This window comes from Galleria mellonella, unplaced genomic scaffold (genome assembly GCF_026898425.1).
Source record: "Galleria mellonella isolate WM207_F2 unplaced genomic scaffold, CSIRO_AGI_GalMel_v1 utg35, whole genome shotgun sequence".
In the NCBI taxonomy this organism is placed as follows: Eukaryota; Metazoa; Arthropoda; class Insecta; order Lepidoptera; family Pyralidae; genus Galleria; species Galleria mellonella.
The window spans coordinates 3222161-3238883 of NW_026442082.1; the positions used below are offsets into that span (position 1 = coordinate 3222161).

Consider the following 16723-nt stretch of genomic DNA (forward strand, 5'->3'; position numbering starts at 1 on the left):
ATAATATAAAAATTGTTTTTTATAGACATTATTAGGGACTATTTTGATTGGAGTGATCGTCTAATGAGTGCCTTATAAATATTCGTCACACATTGCTGCTTCAATATATATTCACGAAAAAATAATGCATCTATGATTATTTTTATTGTCATTTGCACGTGTATTATACTTTAATAAAACTACATTGATTATAATAAAAATAGTGCACATACAAAAACATTAACAGTGCGCGCAATGTACATTGGCTACCAGGAGAACATAACATAACGGAGTAGCAATTTTTAAAGACTAAATCAACAATGGTATAATGTAGGGAGCAGGAAAGGGAAAGCATGAAAGAAAGGCTACGAATGATATAGCTTTTTCACTCATTCGCATTCATTAGAAATATTTATACTCTTTCTCACATTAAAATCATTGGGAGAATCTAGCTTTTAAGACATGAGGCTTTGTTTAGATGCTAGTGATCGCGGACTCATAATTAAAATACTTGGCAACACAAAATGATTGATTGATTGACGGACTGATTGTCATTCTAAGTGGCCAACTTACATCGTACGATTAGTACTAAATAATACACATATATTGACTATTTCATGTGTAATCTAATGTCTAAATAATGATATGGATTTAATATAGGTAAAGTTATACAAATGATTACAACATCCATGCATATAATCGTCAATGTTATTTGAATGGTAGGAATTACCACATCTAAATATCTATGGTAAATATTACCATGGTCGGTAAAACCAACAAAATGGTCGGTTAATACTATAAAAGTTCACAATGCAATACACTACAAAAATTTTAATGAAAAAAATAATACACAGTGGAAACACTCACTCGTACGACTCGATGAAAAAATCAAAATCAAATTAATAATTGTCTATGGCGTAAAGCTGATTAGAGAAAAAATAAAATTCAAATTTCGAGTTTTGATTTCTATCGAGTTCGCAACAAGTCAATAACATTCGAAATTCGAATCACAAACGTCAAGCTCAGGAGGTGCAACAGTTACTCAAGCCTCTACAACTGCAATTGACCTTCGGCGCCCTCCGCCTGCAGAACCCGTAGCATTTCAAAGCTAAACAACACAACCCCCCTTTTTTACTACCGTCCGATTTACAAGACTCCCTACTATTCAGCCTCTGTATCTCAGGTACGTTATACCTATCGTCGGTGAGTAACTTATCGAGTCTATGTTTTAGTTGCGTAGGAGAGACGCTCCTGTCTCGATTCAACTTAATCGATTTCGACTCGATTATACTTGTCCCCAGAACGTCGTCTACCTCGTCCGCGATCTCCTCAGTACTGGACGCATCCTCGACGTTGGGCGTGTGAGAATCGATACTCTCCGGCGTGTACGGATCTAAGCACTGTCGCACGCAGAGCAACGTGTTATCGATTTCATTTACGAATACACCGTCGTAACTCGAATAATCGGCAGTGGTGATTTCGACGTCGGGTATGCGGAGAATTTTCTCGTTTAGGGAGCCGGTTCGAGTTCGTTTCAGTCTGTGATCGTCTGTCAAGGTGTCAGGGTGGCTGGAGAAGAGGGTTTTGACTTTTTTACTGGCGTAAAGGTCGGGGTCGGTGGGTCGTCGTGCGAGGGGGTGGCGGGGGTTTCGGGGGAGGCGGGCGGCGCTGAGGCAGAGGGCGCACGGCAGGCCGCTGGCGCAACACGGTACGGTACCTCGGTCGCTCTGCAGCATCACACGGAGGTAGATTGGCTGCAAAGAATTATCGTTATTAGGTAAGTATTTACTTTCGCTATAATATAAACATCTTAAATATAATAATAAGTGCCGCACAATCACACGAATCGTCTGATCCTCACGCTAGAATACTCCATACATAATAAACGTAATATTATATACATCGAGGAATTAGATAATGAACATATGGCAGCACAACGTATAACACCCAGACCCGAGCCATTTAAAAGTTGAAAATCCGTAGACTAAATAGACCTGACCGAGGCTTAAACCTCATTACGCAAAATATATTCGTTGAATAGAGACGTTTTTTTTTATACCACTGAGTTGGCAAACAAGCATACGGCCCACCTGATGGTAAGCGGTTACCGTAGCCTATGAACGCCTGCAATACCAGAGGTATTACGCGCTCATTGCCGACCCTGAAGAAACCTCTTTACCCCCCTTTTGAAGAACCCCATGCTGTAGTCTCTCGGGAAAACCTCGGCAGGGAGCTCATTCCATAACCTGAGTGTTCGTGGGAGAAAGCATCTCTGAAACCGCGTTGTACGCGACCATTTAGGCTGTAAGGTACGTCAAAAAAAACATGTCAAATCGATACCTTATGGTCTCCCATGCAAGCCGTATCGCCTATTACGCCGTACTCGTTCCGTTTGCGAGCTGGCCCCTCCACCAGGCGGCGGAGCTCGGACGACAGCGTGTCGCCCGGCTTGGGGGAGCCCTCCGATTGGTTGCGGACGAGCTTGCGGCGGATCGGGGAATGTTCTGACTCCGCTACCCTGGAAGGTGACCCCATTTTGATTAGACACAACTGACATTACAGTAGTAGTGGCATCGTCAATTACTGTAATATATTATTTAAATTTAATGTGATTTGGGTGTAAAATGACCACTTTGGTGGATTAATGTTTTGTTGTGCTAGAGATAGATTCAAAGTGCTCATTTTAGAGTCCTAGAAAATTTACTATTAAAAATATTATGACGTCACATATTGTGCGTGCAATAATCAGATAAATTGACCTATTTGTGCAGTAAACATGCTAAACCTATTTGTGCACATCCTAGGTTAAGCATCACACGATTATTGGATGGGTGACCACTAGTGACATTAATATCATTGATGCAGGCTCATAATCTATCTTCTTCTAATCGTATATTCTTTTCATCCAGACGGTTTGAGCAGTAGGATCAGGATTCTGTATAGAAGGTGAAATCTATAGGTTCCTTCTAAGGACGTGTTCTATCAATTTTCCAAATAAAATGGTGCAAAAACCGACAAAAAATGTCAAGTATCTTATACTAATTTGTTGGCTTGACACGCTGTGTACTATATTATTTCAACTTCACCCTTTATATAAAAGAAACTGTTCCACCAATCAATACACAGTCGAATTGGAGAGATAGTTTGGCTCCTCATATAACATAAGGAGGCAGTATAAAAGGATTTACCGAAGCTTCCACGGGAATGCGCAGGGGAAGTCGCGGGAAATGGTTAGTATGTATATAAAAGTGGACATTGACTAGGCTCAGCTTAAACTATTAAATTCAGATTTTTCTTATATATAAAATATCATCTATGTAGTTATTTATTAGTGTAATATAAATCATTCCCTTTTGGTCCTTCGAGTCGGATAATTTTTTCAATAACATATTCTTTAATATAAACATAATATAATAATTATTCATCGCCGTGTGGTCATAGGCCACTCTTTCCTTCCTCGTGGGTGTCGTAAGAGGCGACTAACGAAGGGCGAGGGATGGGCAGCAGCGTCCCTCTCAAAACATCTCAAAGTTAACTGCAATTACCAATCCGCCTGCCAAACGTGGCAACTACTGGCGAACCTCTCAAGGGTGAGGCGTATGTTCAGCAGGGGACAGTTAACGGCTGATATGATGACGATGATGAATCATTCATACATATAAACATAATACGAGTTTTCTCTTAACAATCACTTTAGAATGCATAGGTGCCATCTAATACTTATCTAACATTTGTAGATAAGTTCATATTAAAAGGTTAAAAACATGGTGCACACAAGACTTCTCTACTTTACTCACCTCAGCAAACTGGCGCAGGCGCATATCAAGATAAATATTTTTTACATTTCTCATTACAGACATGAAACAGCCTATTTCTGTGGCAAAGTCTAATTATGTCATCATCGTTTCAAGCACTATTTGTTCATTGATTTATTTCATACACAATTATATTTCACATCATAACCAATTTTAAGGAACATGAAATAATTCCTAAACACTGAATATAGTTTTTTTTTTTTTTTCAATAAAACTGACGTTAGGACCGAACCTAAGGCTTCATATCTCTTAATCTAATATTTTAATTTGATAATTTAGCGAAATTACTGTTTTATGGACTGTCATAAACTGAAATTATAACAATTTTGACTTAATTCTATTAGAAAATTAGTTCATATTGATTTTTATAATAAACATTTCGCTGTGGCATCAAAGTGAAATTTTAATTTTAGAAATAGAGTCAGAAAAAATATCGCCTCAGAATCGATCCAGTTGTTTCTATATTTTATTTTTTACTTTTTAGATTTTACTTAAAATTTATTAAATGGAATATTTCATGGGTTTCTTTTAAAATAATACTAGAATATAGTTTTAGAAGCATGAAATTTTGCTTAGTTATTTATATGACATATGTAGGCGACTTATACAAATAAATGTCTAATATTTCAAATAAAAAAAAAAACAAAATAAGGGGTTAAAAATTTTATCCCCTTATTTTTTATAGCTTGAAAAGTCAAAAACCTATGGTCCTACATGAAAAAGATATTAAAGATAAAAAAATTCAGCACAATTCAAACTATACGGTAGAATAGGAAAAAAAAATCACATTTTAAATATACATAAATAATATATTAATATAACATTTAATAATACAAGTTTCTGTGATTTGTTTTAATCTATATCTTTCCCATGTCCTATTTAAGATATACCTGAATATATATTAACAAATACGTTAAAAATGCTGCCATCTTATATACATAACTACATAGTTCCTTTAATTGTAGTGTACTTTTCCTTCATGTCTTGTTCATTTCCTCCAGCCTATAGGCATGTATGTATGTATATATGTATGGATATAATATGAGTAAGTACCTAGCATTGATGGCCTGCTGCACGCTGGTGGGATCGGCGATGCTCTTCCTGCTGGCGGAGGCGGCCGGCACGCACAGTGCATCCAGCTCGGCCACGCTGCCCTTCTTCTCCAGGGTCTTACCAGGGCTGGACTGTCGAACATTGCTCACCATTAATAACTTATATAAAACTATAAGGGTAAAATCGAGTCGTTAGCACTACGTGAAACCTAGAATCTATCTACGATATAGAATACTAGCTTTTACCTGCGACTTCGTTTGCATGAACAAGATAATATTCACTGACCGAAATAAAAGGCTTCTTCGTCTTATATAATAAGTGTATACCAAATTTCATAATGATTGTTAAATCCCTTAAGAGATATTACTATCTCTTAAGGGATTTAACAATTATTATGAAATTTTCACATTTTTATATGTATTTATATAGGTAAGAAATTATCATTTAAGTATATAATACAATAAACGACTGGATTCATCAAGAATTCCAATGGGAATGATATACGGGAACTACATGGAAGCGAGCAATGCCGCGGGAAACGGCTAGTAATGAATAAAATCACGGAAGGCTTACCTGTCCGCGTGCCGGACTGCCGTCAGCGGAAGTTCGGCCACTACTTTCGCTCGACTCCGCCACTGACTTTCTGCAATACATATTCATCGTATAATTGCATTTTTTTATGCAACTTAGAAGTGCAAACAAGCGATAACCGTCGCCTATAGACATGAGCAGTACCATAGATATAACAGTGTATACTGTTTCGCCCATGATACCCCCATGCGTTGACTAAAGTATTATTCCTGTCTACTTTACAAATTCACTGGCATATCCCACTCTTCAAACCGAAACACAGCCATTCAAACAGAACTGCTTCACGGTTGAAACACGAACGGGACAGAGGTATCCAAGCAAACGACTTTTGTACAAAGTCTCCCTCTGTACTTCGTTTCCTTAATACATTATCCATTATCCTTAATTCCATATTCCAAGTTGCATAAAAAAAAAAAAAAAAACAATGCACCAGTAAAAAAAAGTTTAAACAAATTTTATTTAAAACTAATGTCCCGCCCCACCTTGGCATGGATAGTGTAGGAATATTTATTTATTTAGTTTAATCAAATCCAGCCCATGTCACTTGCTGATAATGTAGATATTTATAGTCGATTTTTTTTAAATTAAGTATTTTTTTAATATAGAAGGACGCCATTAGATCGACTCACGAATAAAGTGTCATACTTAGAAGTGAACAGTGAGAACAGCAGGTTTTCGGTAACCAATTATTACGTCGTAGTTACGTCGGGGAGCGCCGTCAAAAATATTCCCAGGGGCGTCAAAATAGGCCAGCCCTGCATCAAAGTTGTATAAAAAAAATACCTGGACGAATGTAAATGCTTGTTGTCTCCAATTCGACCGGAATCCTGATGCTGGACTAGAAGTCGCGCTGACTGCGACAGTAGGATACGGTCGCACCACGCTGGACACCTACAACAAATCATAAGGGGGGAAGGGATTATTAGTAATGCGGACTGCCAAATCCATTGTTAGTATATACCCTATCAGGCCAACCTCCCCGCGGTCCTCTCTGGAAACCATCGTGCTGAATTCCAGGTGTATTCATCACGATGGGCTAACTGACCTACCTTTTTATTCACGTGATATACATGATACCTATCATGTATGTCACGTGATGAATACGCCTGGAATTCAGCACAATGGCTTCCAGGGGGGACCTCGTGGAGGTCGGCTTGATAGGGTATATTGACATGGACAGGAACTGGTATTATGGGTAGTACCTTCCCCCGGGGTATTATGGGTACCACAGTGTATTTTGTGACGTAGACGGTACTGTTCATGTCTACGGCCGACAGTTATTACTTTTCATCAGATGAGCCATCAGCTGGTTTGCCATTCTCAGTATTAAAAAATAATTTAAGACTGTTTAACAAAAAAAAAAAAAAACACTTCAGTTATGATAAAACCAGTTTTTTTTATACAACTTAGAATGGCAAACAAGCTGACGGCCAACTTGATGGAAAGTGGTAATCGTCGCCTATAGACATGAGCAGTACCATGGACATAACAGAGTATACTGTTTCGCCCATGATACCCCCCATGCGTTGCCATTCCTGAGGACTCAGATGTTATTCCTCTGTACCCAGTAAATTCACGCTATATCCCACCCTTTAAACCGAAACACAGCCATGCAAACACAACTACTTCACAGTTGAAACACGAATGGGACAGAGGTTTGGGTACCTCTGGCAATCGACTTTTGTACAAAGTCTCCCTCTAGTAAAATACATACATAGAGAAATAAATTATACAGAAATATAGAACAGTTCTCACCTCGTCTTCATATAATGCGTAGGTAGATGTACGTCCTCCTCGAAGGGATATGACGGTGGGAACTTTACGGGAAACTCGTACAGGTGGGGCCGGAGAGCCTCCAATTCTTTGTCGAACCGTTGCAGCTGCAAATATAATCTTTCTCAAACATGCTTGGAAATATGAGCATTATTTTGACAATCTTCTTCGAGATAAGTCAAAATTGCCGTACTGACCAGATACATGCGGGCAGCGGCCGGCAAAAGTTGTATGAAAATCCATATCTGTCGTGTTTTGCGGCCAGATAAATTACTATGTAAACTCATATCTGTCCTATAATTTAAAAATGGAATGACCTTTTACTTCGAAACATGGCTACCAAGGAGGTAACTAATAAAATGTTTTATTTAAATTTCGAACTGGCTTGCAAATAGAAAGCTGTTTATTGAAAAAAAAAACAAAGGAACATTATGGCGCGTGAAAAATTATTATTGTTCGTTATTTGTCATTGAACTTAAAAAGTAAAATTGTGTTATTGATTTCCGGGCATTATTTGAGAAAAGTACTATACAAGCCTTGGCCACAACTAGGCATTGATGGACTCACGTATGTGTGCCTCGGTAACGCCTCGGCCCACATTTGCACGTTCGTCCATTAATGCCTCAGTTGCTGGCCGCTGCAGTAATGTATTATAACAATTTGACTACTTGGCTTTATAGCTGTTACGGTGTCACAAGTGTTAGATTCAAATTCATTAGATTTTTTAATTTGACAATTTTCATTATACTTAAAAAGTATATATAAAAGGTAAAATTAAATAATGCATAATAATAAGAAAACACATACCTATCGTGATACAATTTTAATGACTGGATAATATTGTAACAGATCCTTAGACTATTTCTAAAGTAAAAAACAAAGAGTTGTCCTCCTCTCTCGTTTATAATTGAAGTTGAAATGTTATCTACTAATTATATTACGGAATGCAATAAATAAATACATTAACAGTGTTTTTTTTTCAAATTTCCACTATGTACAAACACAATTTGTTTTATACAAAATTGCATGTGTGTTGCTAGCCTATAATACTGTGATATGTCGGGGGGAAAAGGATTGTTAGTAATGGAGACTGAGAATCCCATTGCTAGCAATATACCCAACCAGGTCGACCTCCTCGCGGTTCTCCCTGGAAACTATCATGGTTAATTCCTGATGAATTCATCATGATGGGCTAACTGGCCTGTTTCCATTCTCATCAATCACCCTTCACTGGTGCTCCGCCAGCGTATCCCGTTAGCGCAGGCGGGGTTACCACACCATTTTCACCCATAAAAAAAAATACTGATATGTCTATGGCTGGTTTCTTATCTTTTTAATATGGCAACTTCGTGTTTAAAATAAAAAGGGCTATTACTATTTCACATCTACTGCTGAACGTAAGCCTTCCCAGGAGAGACTTGCTAGTAGTTGCCACGCTTTGAAGGCGAGTTGGCAACCGCAATTAGACTTTGGAGATGTTTTAAGAGAGAGACACTGCTGCACATTCTTCGACCAATAACTTCCCTTAGTTGCTCTTACGACATCCACGGAAAAGCAAGGGGACAACTAGAGATGGGCAATCCACCTGGGTGGGTTTAAAGTCTGGTGGGTAAAAACCGGGTGTTTTGGGTTTATTGGGTTTAAACCCCATAAACACCCAAATTTTTGGGTGTTTATGATTTTGTACTTCATCATCGTCATCTCAGCCGCAAGACGTCCACTATACTGGACATAGACAATATTATTATGCAGCCTACAGAATAAAAAACTTTTAATTTGATTTTGAGTTTATTAAGAAAGAGATGAAAGTAAAATGTAAAACTACAGTCAATCACTGTCAGATTCAGAGTTATTACAAGCGATGAATTGTATAGGTTCGATAGGCTCTATTTCGTCTAAACTGTTATGTTCATTTACTTGCTCAATGAAAGCTTCTAAGGTATTTTCTTCATTAAACTGAATGTCCTCGCATTCAGCTTTATGTTTAAGATTCCAGTTATAACAAATGAATGAAATTTTTTCAGTTCTTTCAGTTGTAAGTCGATTTCTTTTGTTATTATGTATGTAGCCTTGGATACTAAAGGAACGCTCAGTGGCTGCCGAAGTACAGGGAGCTGATAGAATACGAATCGCTACTTTGCTTAACTCAGTGGAACCACAAATACCTTTCCACCATATTAGGGGCTCAATGCTATCTAATGAGCTCCATACAAATCCTCTGGCCCAAAAGTTTTCTTTAGCTTTATAACACGCCAAATCTGCCATTACATTTGACAAACTTAAGTGTTGGCTTAAATTGTAGATAAACTCCATACCCTTAAGTTCTTCCTCTTGAGTAAGTTCGACTCCTAGAGTCCTGGGGTCTAGAATATATGCTGCAAAATGTATTGGCCTCATTGCCATATTGCATCTTGAAGATACTGATGTTAGAATCTGCTGTTTGCTTTCTTCGCTCAATGTCGAAATCTCATTTAATGCAAAACGTATCTTAGCTTGTACATCTCTAAATGTAATGTATGTGCGATGCAAACGATTCTGGTCGCTCTCTAAGTAAAATATGCTTTCAGTGACTGGTTCCAAAATACTTATACATTCCCCTGTCTTCGTCCAGAAATCATCACTTAGAATTAAATCTTTAATATCTCTTGAAATTACCACATCTTCTCTAACTGTTAATATTTGCAAAGCTATCTTATTTGCTTTCAAACTTTTTAACGAAGTAACATGACTTCCCCATCTTGTAGCACAAGGCAATTTTAGTGTTTGTGTAGAATCTTCACCCTGCCTTGATTTTATCAACAAGGAACTTAATCGTTGACTCCTTTTAACAGTTTTTATTATATTTATGGCTTGCATAATAAACACAGTTACTTCTTGTATCTTTACAATATCTTGGCACAACAAGTTAAGGATATGTGCACAGCAACCGAGAGGAACAACATGTGGATATTTGAGTTTTGTTAATTCGAATGCCTTTTGTATATTTCTAGCGTTATCGCCAATAAGTACAAGAAACTTATTTGCTCCATACACTTTCATTACTTTTTCAACTTCTTGGCTAAGGTATTCACTAGTGTGAGGATTACTTTCTGTATTCAAACTTTTAACGTATGCAGGTTGAGGTTTTGATATAAGAAAGTTTATTATTCCTTCATTTCTTAAATTAGACCAGCCATCGCACTGAAGGTGTAAGTAACTACAAGCATTTAGTTCCTCATTTAACTCAAAACGCATTTCTCTATATATTTTATCTAAGTATTTTGTCGCTAAAGCTTTACGTGAAGGTATTTTAAATTTTGGTTGCAATTTTTCGAAAAATTGTATCCATAAAGGATGTTGCACCATCGATAATGGCGTCCCTGTTACAAATATAGCTCTCGCTAATTCTGTTTTTATATGATCATCGGTGTCTTGAAACTCAGCATTTATTGTAGTGTTAGCAGACGACGAGGGGCTTATAAAAGAATCATTTGTCTCTATCTCTGACAGTCCAGACATTTTGGTTTTGGACGAGCTATCTTTTATAAGTTTCATAGAGTCTTTTAATGTTTCTGGAGATTTTGGACAAGTGATAAGATGTTGAAGCATTTTGGCAGCATTACTGAATTTGTAGACCTTATTACAAAGCTTGCAAGAAACAGACTTGTTTGGTAAAGTACGGTAGTGCTCCCATATGCGTAAATCTTTAGGTCTCCCCATTGAACCTAAAAAAATGAACGATGATTAGTTGGTCTGACGAAAATTCAACAATAGAGTGCCTATTTTTTTACAATGATTATTTCTTGTTATTTACAATAAATTTATTAAAAAAATAATAAAATAAATACAAAAAACCTTTGTAAAATTACATCTCCTCGGAGGATTAAACGCAGACGCTAGTTTATTATCGTATTGTTCTGTATTTTTCTCAGCAACTTCTTTAATTCGATTAGGTACTTACGCATATTATGTTAAAAATAAATATCTAGTACACATCTTAGGCTATCCACCATTATTATCCAATGACGACTCTCAGCTAACTATGCACTATCATCCAAAATAAACGTGTATGGAAAATTTTATCCCAGTCGGTTGAGGATTGAGGATAATTGCATCAACATACGAACATACCTACATACTTTTATTTACATAACGCAAGCTAAATAAAAGCTTGTAATAATACATCTAATTTTAAGTTAAAATTGTTAAGTGATCATGATATAATTGTATCATTCAAAAATCCACTTACCTTTAATTATTTCTTGTTAAGTATAAATATTATTTCAAATCTGCTCCCTTAATATGCACTTTTTTACTGCTTTTCCTACCTAACACGTTACCAGGAAGTCACGTTACCAGAGTCAGAGTAATAGTGAACACGTTTGACAGTGATTGTCGTCGCCTCATATTCAGCGTCGACGAATAGGGGAATCCCCAGTCATAATGTATTGCATGCGTGGCGGTCTTACTTCAAATCCATAAACAAAGAGATAATTACAGAACTCGATACTAGATGGCGCTGTTTTTGTTTGAAGAAAGTTTGCGGGCTAAAATACATAGAATTTCATCAATGACTTCCACAAAGAACAACATTTCTGTTTTTTCTAAGTCCGTATCTCTTCCGTATATTTCATAAGATATAAGCTTGGGCTACATTGTTATGCAACGTGATTTTGTCGCTGTCTTGCTAGCAGGGTTGACAGATATACGATTTAAATCGTACTCATACTATTATTTGTCTATTTTTTAATGTACGATCGTAAAGATTATGATCGTAATTCGCACAAAAACATATGACTTTTTGGTTACCTGGCAACATTTTTATTATGAAACGAACATGCTCACATCATCAGTCACATGCAACAATTTATTGGGGATTTCCCCTTCACATCTGGCAGTCCTGCTTGCTAGAATATAGGTAAGTCAGCCACAGTTACTGACGATCGATATTTAAAGGGTATTGTTTTTGTGCTAAATATTTCATAAAAACGTTATTTAATACTTTGTGGATTATTAATTTAGTTGATAATCACTGGAAGTAAAATGGATGCTAATTTGAGAGATCAAGATCTTCGTATAAAACAGTTAATAAAAGAAAATCTACGTAAGTACTCTTTTTATACCTAGGTAGGTAAGGTATAATAAACACAAAAGGTACTTAGATCGCGTGTGTTCGAAGCATTTATTCTAATAAATTTAATTTAAAATTGTAGAAAGAAAAAAATGTCTGCCAAGCCGTAGCCGAAGCCGATCTCCAAATATATTTGGCGATAGTGAGACCCAGTGTCCAGATGATTTACCCAGCGTCGTCGCAACAAAGAAAAAAACGAGGATAAAGTAAAAGAAAATTTACTGAAAGAAGAAACAAACTGTTCTAAATGCTTAATTTATGGAGAAGAGGATAAAAGAAATGAGTATTTCGGACTGTTAGTGGCTCAAGAATTTAAATATATACGGCCATGTGTGCGAACGAGGTGTTATGAAGAAATTTTAAAGTATCTACGGGAAGCAAAAGGCCAACATGTTGATCAACTGCAACATGAAAACACTGAAAATTAATTACTTTCATTTTATTATATATAGATTTTTAAAATTTCCTGAAATATTATTAGTTAACGTTTTATTTAATATTGTAGAATTGATCAATACAATTTATAAAAATAATTTATTGGTATTACTTACATATTTTCAAAAAAATACGTAAAAACCTATTTTTTTGGGTGATTATGGGAGTTTATGGGTGTTTATTGGGTTTTTACCAAAGCACCGGGTTTAAACCCGGTGCTTTGCCCATCTGTAGGGACAACCCATTCTATGCCAGGACCACACAGCGAGGTATACTACCTCACATACAAATACATTACCCAACGTACCCACGGTTCCCTGAAGATCTTCTGGTGATCGACATGAGCGAACTCCTTCTTGCCGATGGTGAGTACCACGCGCTGGTCGGCCCCTCGGAACTGGAGCTTACATGAGTCCGCACTGTTGCCGTTCTGCATCCGAAACGCTGTCAAATCTTCTGTCACTTTCTGTTGGAAGAATGTGGATAATATATATTTGAATGTGGATTTATGGGAATATTTTCTTTGCTTTGTTTTATTAGTACATTACTGCAGCGACCAGCATCTGAGATATTGATGGACGAACGTGCAAATGTAGGCCGAGACGTAGCCGAGGCACACATACGTGAGTTCATCAATGCCGAGTTGTGGCCAAGGCTTGTATAGTACTTTTCTCAAACAATGCGCGGAAATCAAAAACACAATTTTACTTTTTAAGTTCAATGACGAATAACGAATAATAATAATTTTTCATGCGCCATAATGTTCCTTTTTTTTTAATAAATAGCTTTCTATTTGCAAGCCAGTTCGAAATTTAAATATAACATTTTATTAGTTACCTCCTTGGTAGCCATGTTTCGAAGTAAAAGGTCATTATATTTTTAAATTACAGGACAGATATGAGTTTACATAGTAATTTATCTGGCCGCAAAACATGACAGATATGGATTTTCATACAACTTTTGCCGGCCGCTGCCCGCATGTATCTGGCCAGTACGGCAATTTTGATTTATCTCGAAGAAGATTGTCAAAATAATACTCACATTTCCAAGCATGTTTGAGAAAAATAAATATAACTATATCTATCTAGGATGTAGCCATCCCCTTATCGCCCATTAAAAAAAACCCAGAACAAGGGCTTACGATGTATTCCATTACCTTAACCACACCGCCCGTGTCAGTCCTGAAGTTGAAGTCGCCGAATATGAAGTAGGGGGCGGCGTTGACGTCCGAGTGTAGGTGGCGCAGCGTGTGCCGCAACGCGCGCCGCCGACTCCGGCAGTACACCTGCATCATGAATTAGTGTACAGTGGGGGGGGGGGGGGATTGTTAATAATACGGGCTCCTTATCCCACTGCTAACAATATATCCTGTCACGTCAACCGTCACGTAATCCTCGCTGGATACCATCGTGCTGAATTCCAGGTGTATTCATCACGATGGCCTCACGTGCCTTTTCAGGGGGGGGGAGGGGATTGTTATAAACCTACCTACCGTCCTACCAGTCCTTTTGCTAACAATATACCCTGTCAGGTCGACCACAACGTGCTCCCTCCTGGATACCATCGTGATGATTTCCAGGCGTATTCATCACGATGGGCTAACTGACCTGCCCTTTCATTCTCACCTACCATCCCTCACTTTTTGGATAATAGACTTTTAACATATTCGTTACTAGGCGTTTCCCACTTAGTAGTTCCAGCTGTATTGTAGTTTCAGCCAATTTAATTGATCGGTCATTTTATATGTGATTCTTTAGATTGATATAACTTTTTCATTTATGAACCGATTGAAATAAAATAAACACTAAATGTTAAGTAGAATAAACCACAATGAATTATTGAAAACTGCATTCAAATTGATTAAGCCATTTCTGAGATTAGCGTGCACAAACGTACAGACAGACGAAAATTCTAAAAATCATAATACATGAGATTCTATTGCTTTCAAAAAGCCCCCTATAATAGTTTTTCCTATATATCTTCCATGTACAGACAGGGACCAGTTACGATTTTATTATATGTATTGATAAACTATAACAATGTAATTTTTGTGTACAATAAAGCGAATTTACTGTGTACAGAGGAATAACATCTGAGTCCTCAGGAATGGCAACGCATGGGGGGTATCATTGGCGAAACAGTATACTCTGTTATGTCCATGGTACTGTTCATGTCTATAGGCGACGGTTACCACTTTCCATCAGGTGGGCCGTCAGCTTGTTTGCCATTCTAAGTTGCATAAAAAAAAAATAAAGGACAGAAATCAAACATCAAAAATCTATATTGACGAGTCTATGGTTGTTGACTATAGTTACAATGTTATCTAGTACATATTTACACATTCATTATTATGGTTAATTCACTAACCACTATCTGGCCTGCGGCGTGTGAATTGAACATATGGCGGTCCTCTACCTCCCTATTATGATGGCGAGACAGAGACGCCATGTGCACAATACATGTCAAACCCTTATCGCACGTCTGCATTTACAACCTAATTTAAGCCCCTGTACTATGATTTCAACGAAGCTGGGGCAGTGTTTCTCAAACTTTCTATCGTAAAATCATGGGGTCACAGTTTAATTTAAATTTAGTTATTTTTCATTTTGTTAGTAATAGACTTATGTTAGTAAATAAGGTTAGAAGTTATTAGACCATATATAAATAGACCATATAGATAAGAGGCATCCCGTCAGGACAGCAACGCACCAGGGAAAACTAAATAATGTCGCCATCAACAGCCCTTAACTATCTACTGCTGAACATAAGCCTCCCCCTGGGGGTTTTGCCAGTAGTTGCTACACTTAGCAGACGAATTAGCAACCGCAGTTAGGCTGGGGGGAAAAGGATTATTAGTAATGAAGACTGAGAATCCCATTGCTAGCAATATACACAACCAGGTCGGCCTCCTCGTGGTTCTCCCTGGAAACTATCATGGTTAATTCCTGATGAATTCATTATGATGGGCTAACTGGCCTGTTTTCATTCTCATCTATCACCCTTCACTGGTGCTCCGCCAGCGTATCCCGTCAGCGCAGGCGGGGTTACCATTCCATTTTCACCCATAAAAAAAACTGCAGTTAGGCTTAAGATATGTTTTAAGAGGGAAGTTTACTGCCCATCCCTAGCCCTCCCTTGGTCGACTCTTACGACACCCATAGGATGGGAAAGGGTTGCAAATTCTATGCCGGGACCACACGGCAAATGATTATCAAATAATTAATTATTAATGTTTTATGTGACCCCAAAAAAATAGATACTACAAGTAATTTAGTATTACTATATTCTGGCTATATAAGGCATTTTTTTTTTTTAGTATTAATTAATAATTATTCTTGTTAGTGTTGATATCACTGAGGCTACTGATATTCTACAATGAAATGCAATTCCAAAATGACATAAATTCCATGTGTACGATAAAACAGATAAATGTACTAAAAATGACGTTTAATTATGAGTAAAACGACAAGTTAATGAACAAAAGTATTTTTTTTTAAATAGTTTCTTTTGTGAGTTTAACATCAAATTCGTGTTTAGTTCGTATTTCAAACTTCATAAACTCGTGGTAGACAACCTGAGGGCCTACTACGAAATATTTTCCGAAATTTCGGGGACGAACGAAATAGAAATTTGATGTTAAAATTACATAATACATGCCATTTAAAATTATTAAAAAATATTATAATATCGTTCCTCTGGACTATTATTAGGATTGGATTTATGATGAATGAAACGTTAAGCTCCATTTACTGGATCGATTTAGGTACGAACAAAAACACGAAATTGAGCCCGAAAATTCGGAATTTCATTTCATGGTAGGCCCCCTGGTTGCGTTTCACAACGTAAGAAGTTATCAATGAGCCTTAAACATATTCTAATACGGTTGAATCTTGCCTGTAATCTATACTAACCATAAATATTACGAAGTATGCAAGTCGGTATTACGAAAATAGACAAAATTATACCA

General features: G+C 37.1%; 2 protein-coding genes across 3 annotated transcripts in view; both read right to left on the bottom strand.

The window, feature by feature from the left end:
• The window catches only part of LOC113510525 (inositol polyphosphate-5-phosphatase A), a 36397-nt gene that overhangs the window by 9456 nt on the left and 10218 nt on the right, over positions 1-16723 (bottom strand). The window contains exons 5-12 of one of the 2 annotated variants that reach the window (XM_052896829.1): positions 13913-14041; positions 13064-13222; positions 7194-7318; positions 6222-6329; positions 5421-5490; positions 4848-4978; positions 2320-2497; positions 1697-1733 (exon numbers count right to left, since the gene is read on the bottom strand). In XM_052896829.1, the coding sequence (XP_052752789.1) occupies positions 1697-1733; positions 2320-2497; positions 4848-4978; positions 5421-5490; positions 6222-6329; positions 7194-7318; positions 13064-13222; positions 13913-14041 (937 nt within the window). Of the gene's footprint in view, positions 1-122; positions 1734-2319; positions 2498-4847; positions 4979-5420; positions 5491-6221; positions 6330-7193; positions 7319-13063; positions 13223-13912; positions 14042-16723 lie in introns of those variants that run through there. The other variant, XM_052896828.1, reaches the window with a different exon arrangement.
• LOC128201109 (uncharacterized) lies at positions 8780-12505 on the bottom strand. Its single transcript, XM_052896830.1, has 2 exons — positions 11440-12505; positions 8780-10915 (listed from the first exon to the last, which is right to left on the bottom strand). The coding sequence occupies exon 2, from the start codon at positions 10908-10910 to the stop codon at positions 9039-9041; it is 1872 nt and encodes a 623-aa protein (XP_052752790.1). The 5' UTR covers positions 10911-10915; positions 11440-12505; the 3' UTR covers positions 8780-9038.

Coding starts and splice junctions, on each gene's coding strand:
- LOC128201109 (XM_052896830.1), bottom strand. CDS start 10,910: ATGGGGAGACCTAAAGATTTACGCATATGGGAGCACTACCGTACTTTA.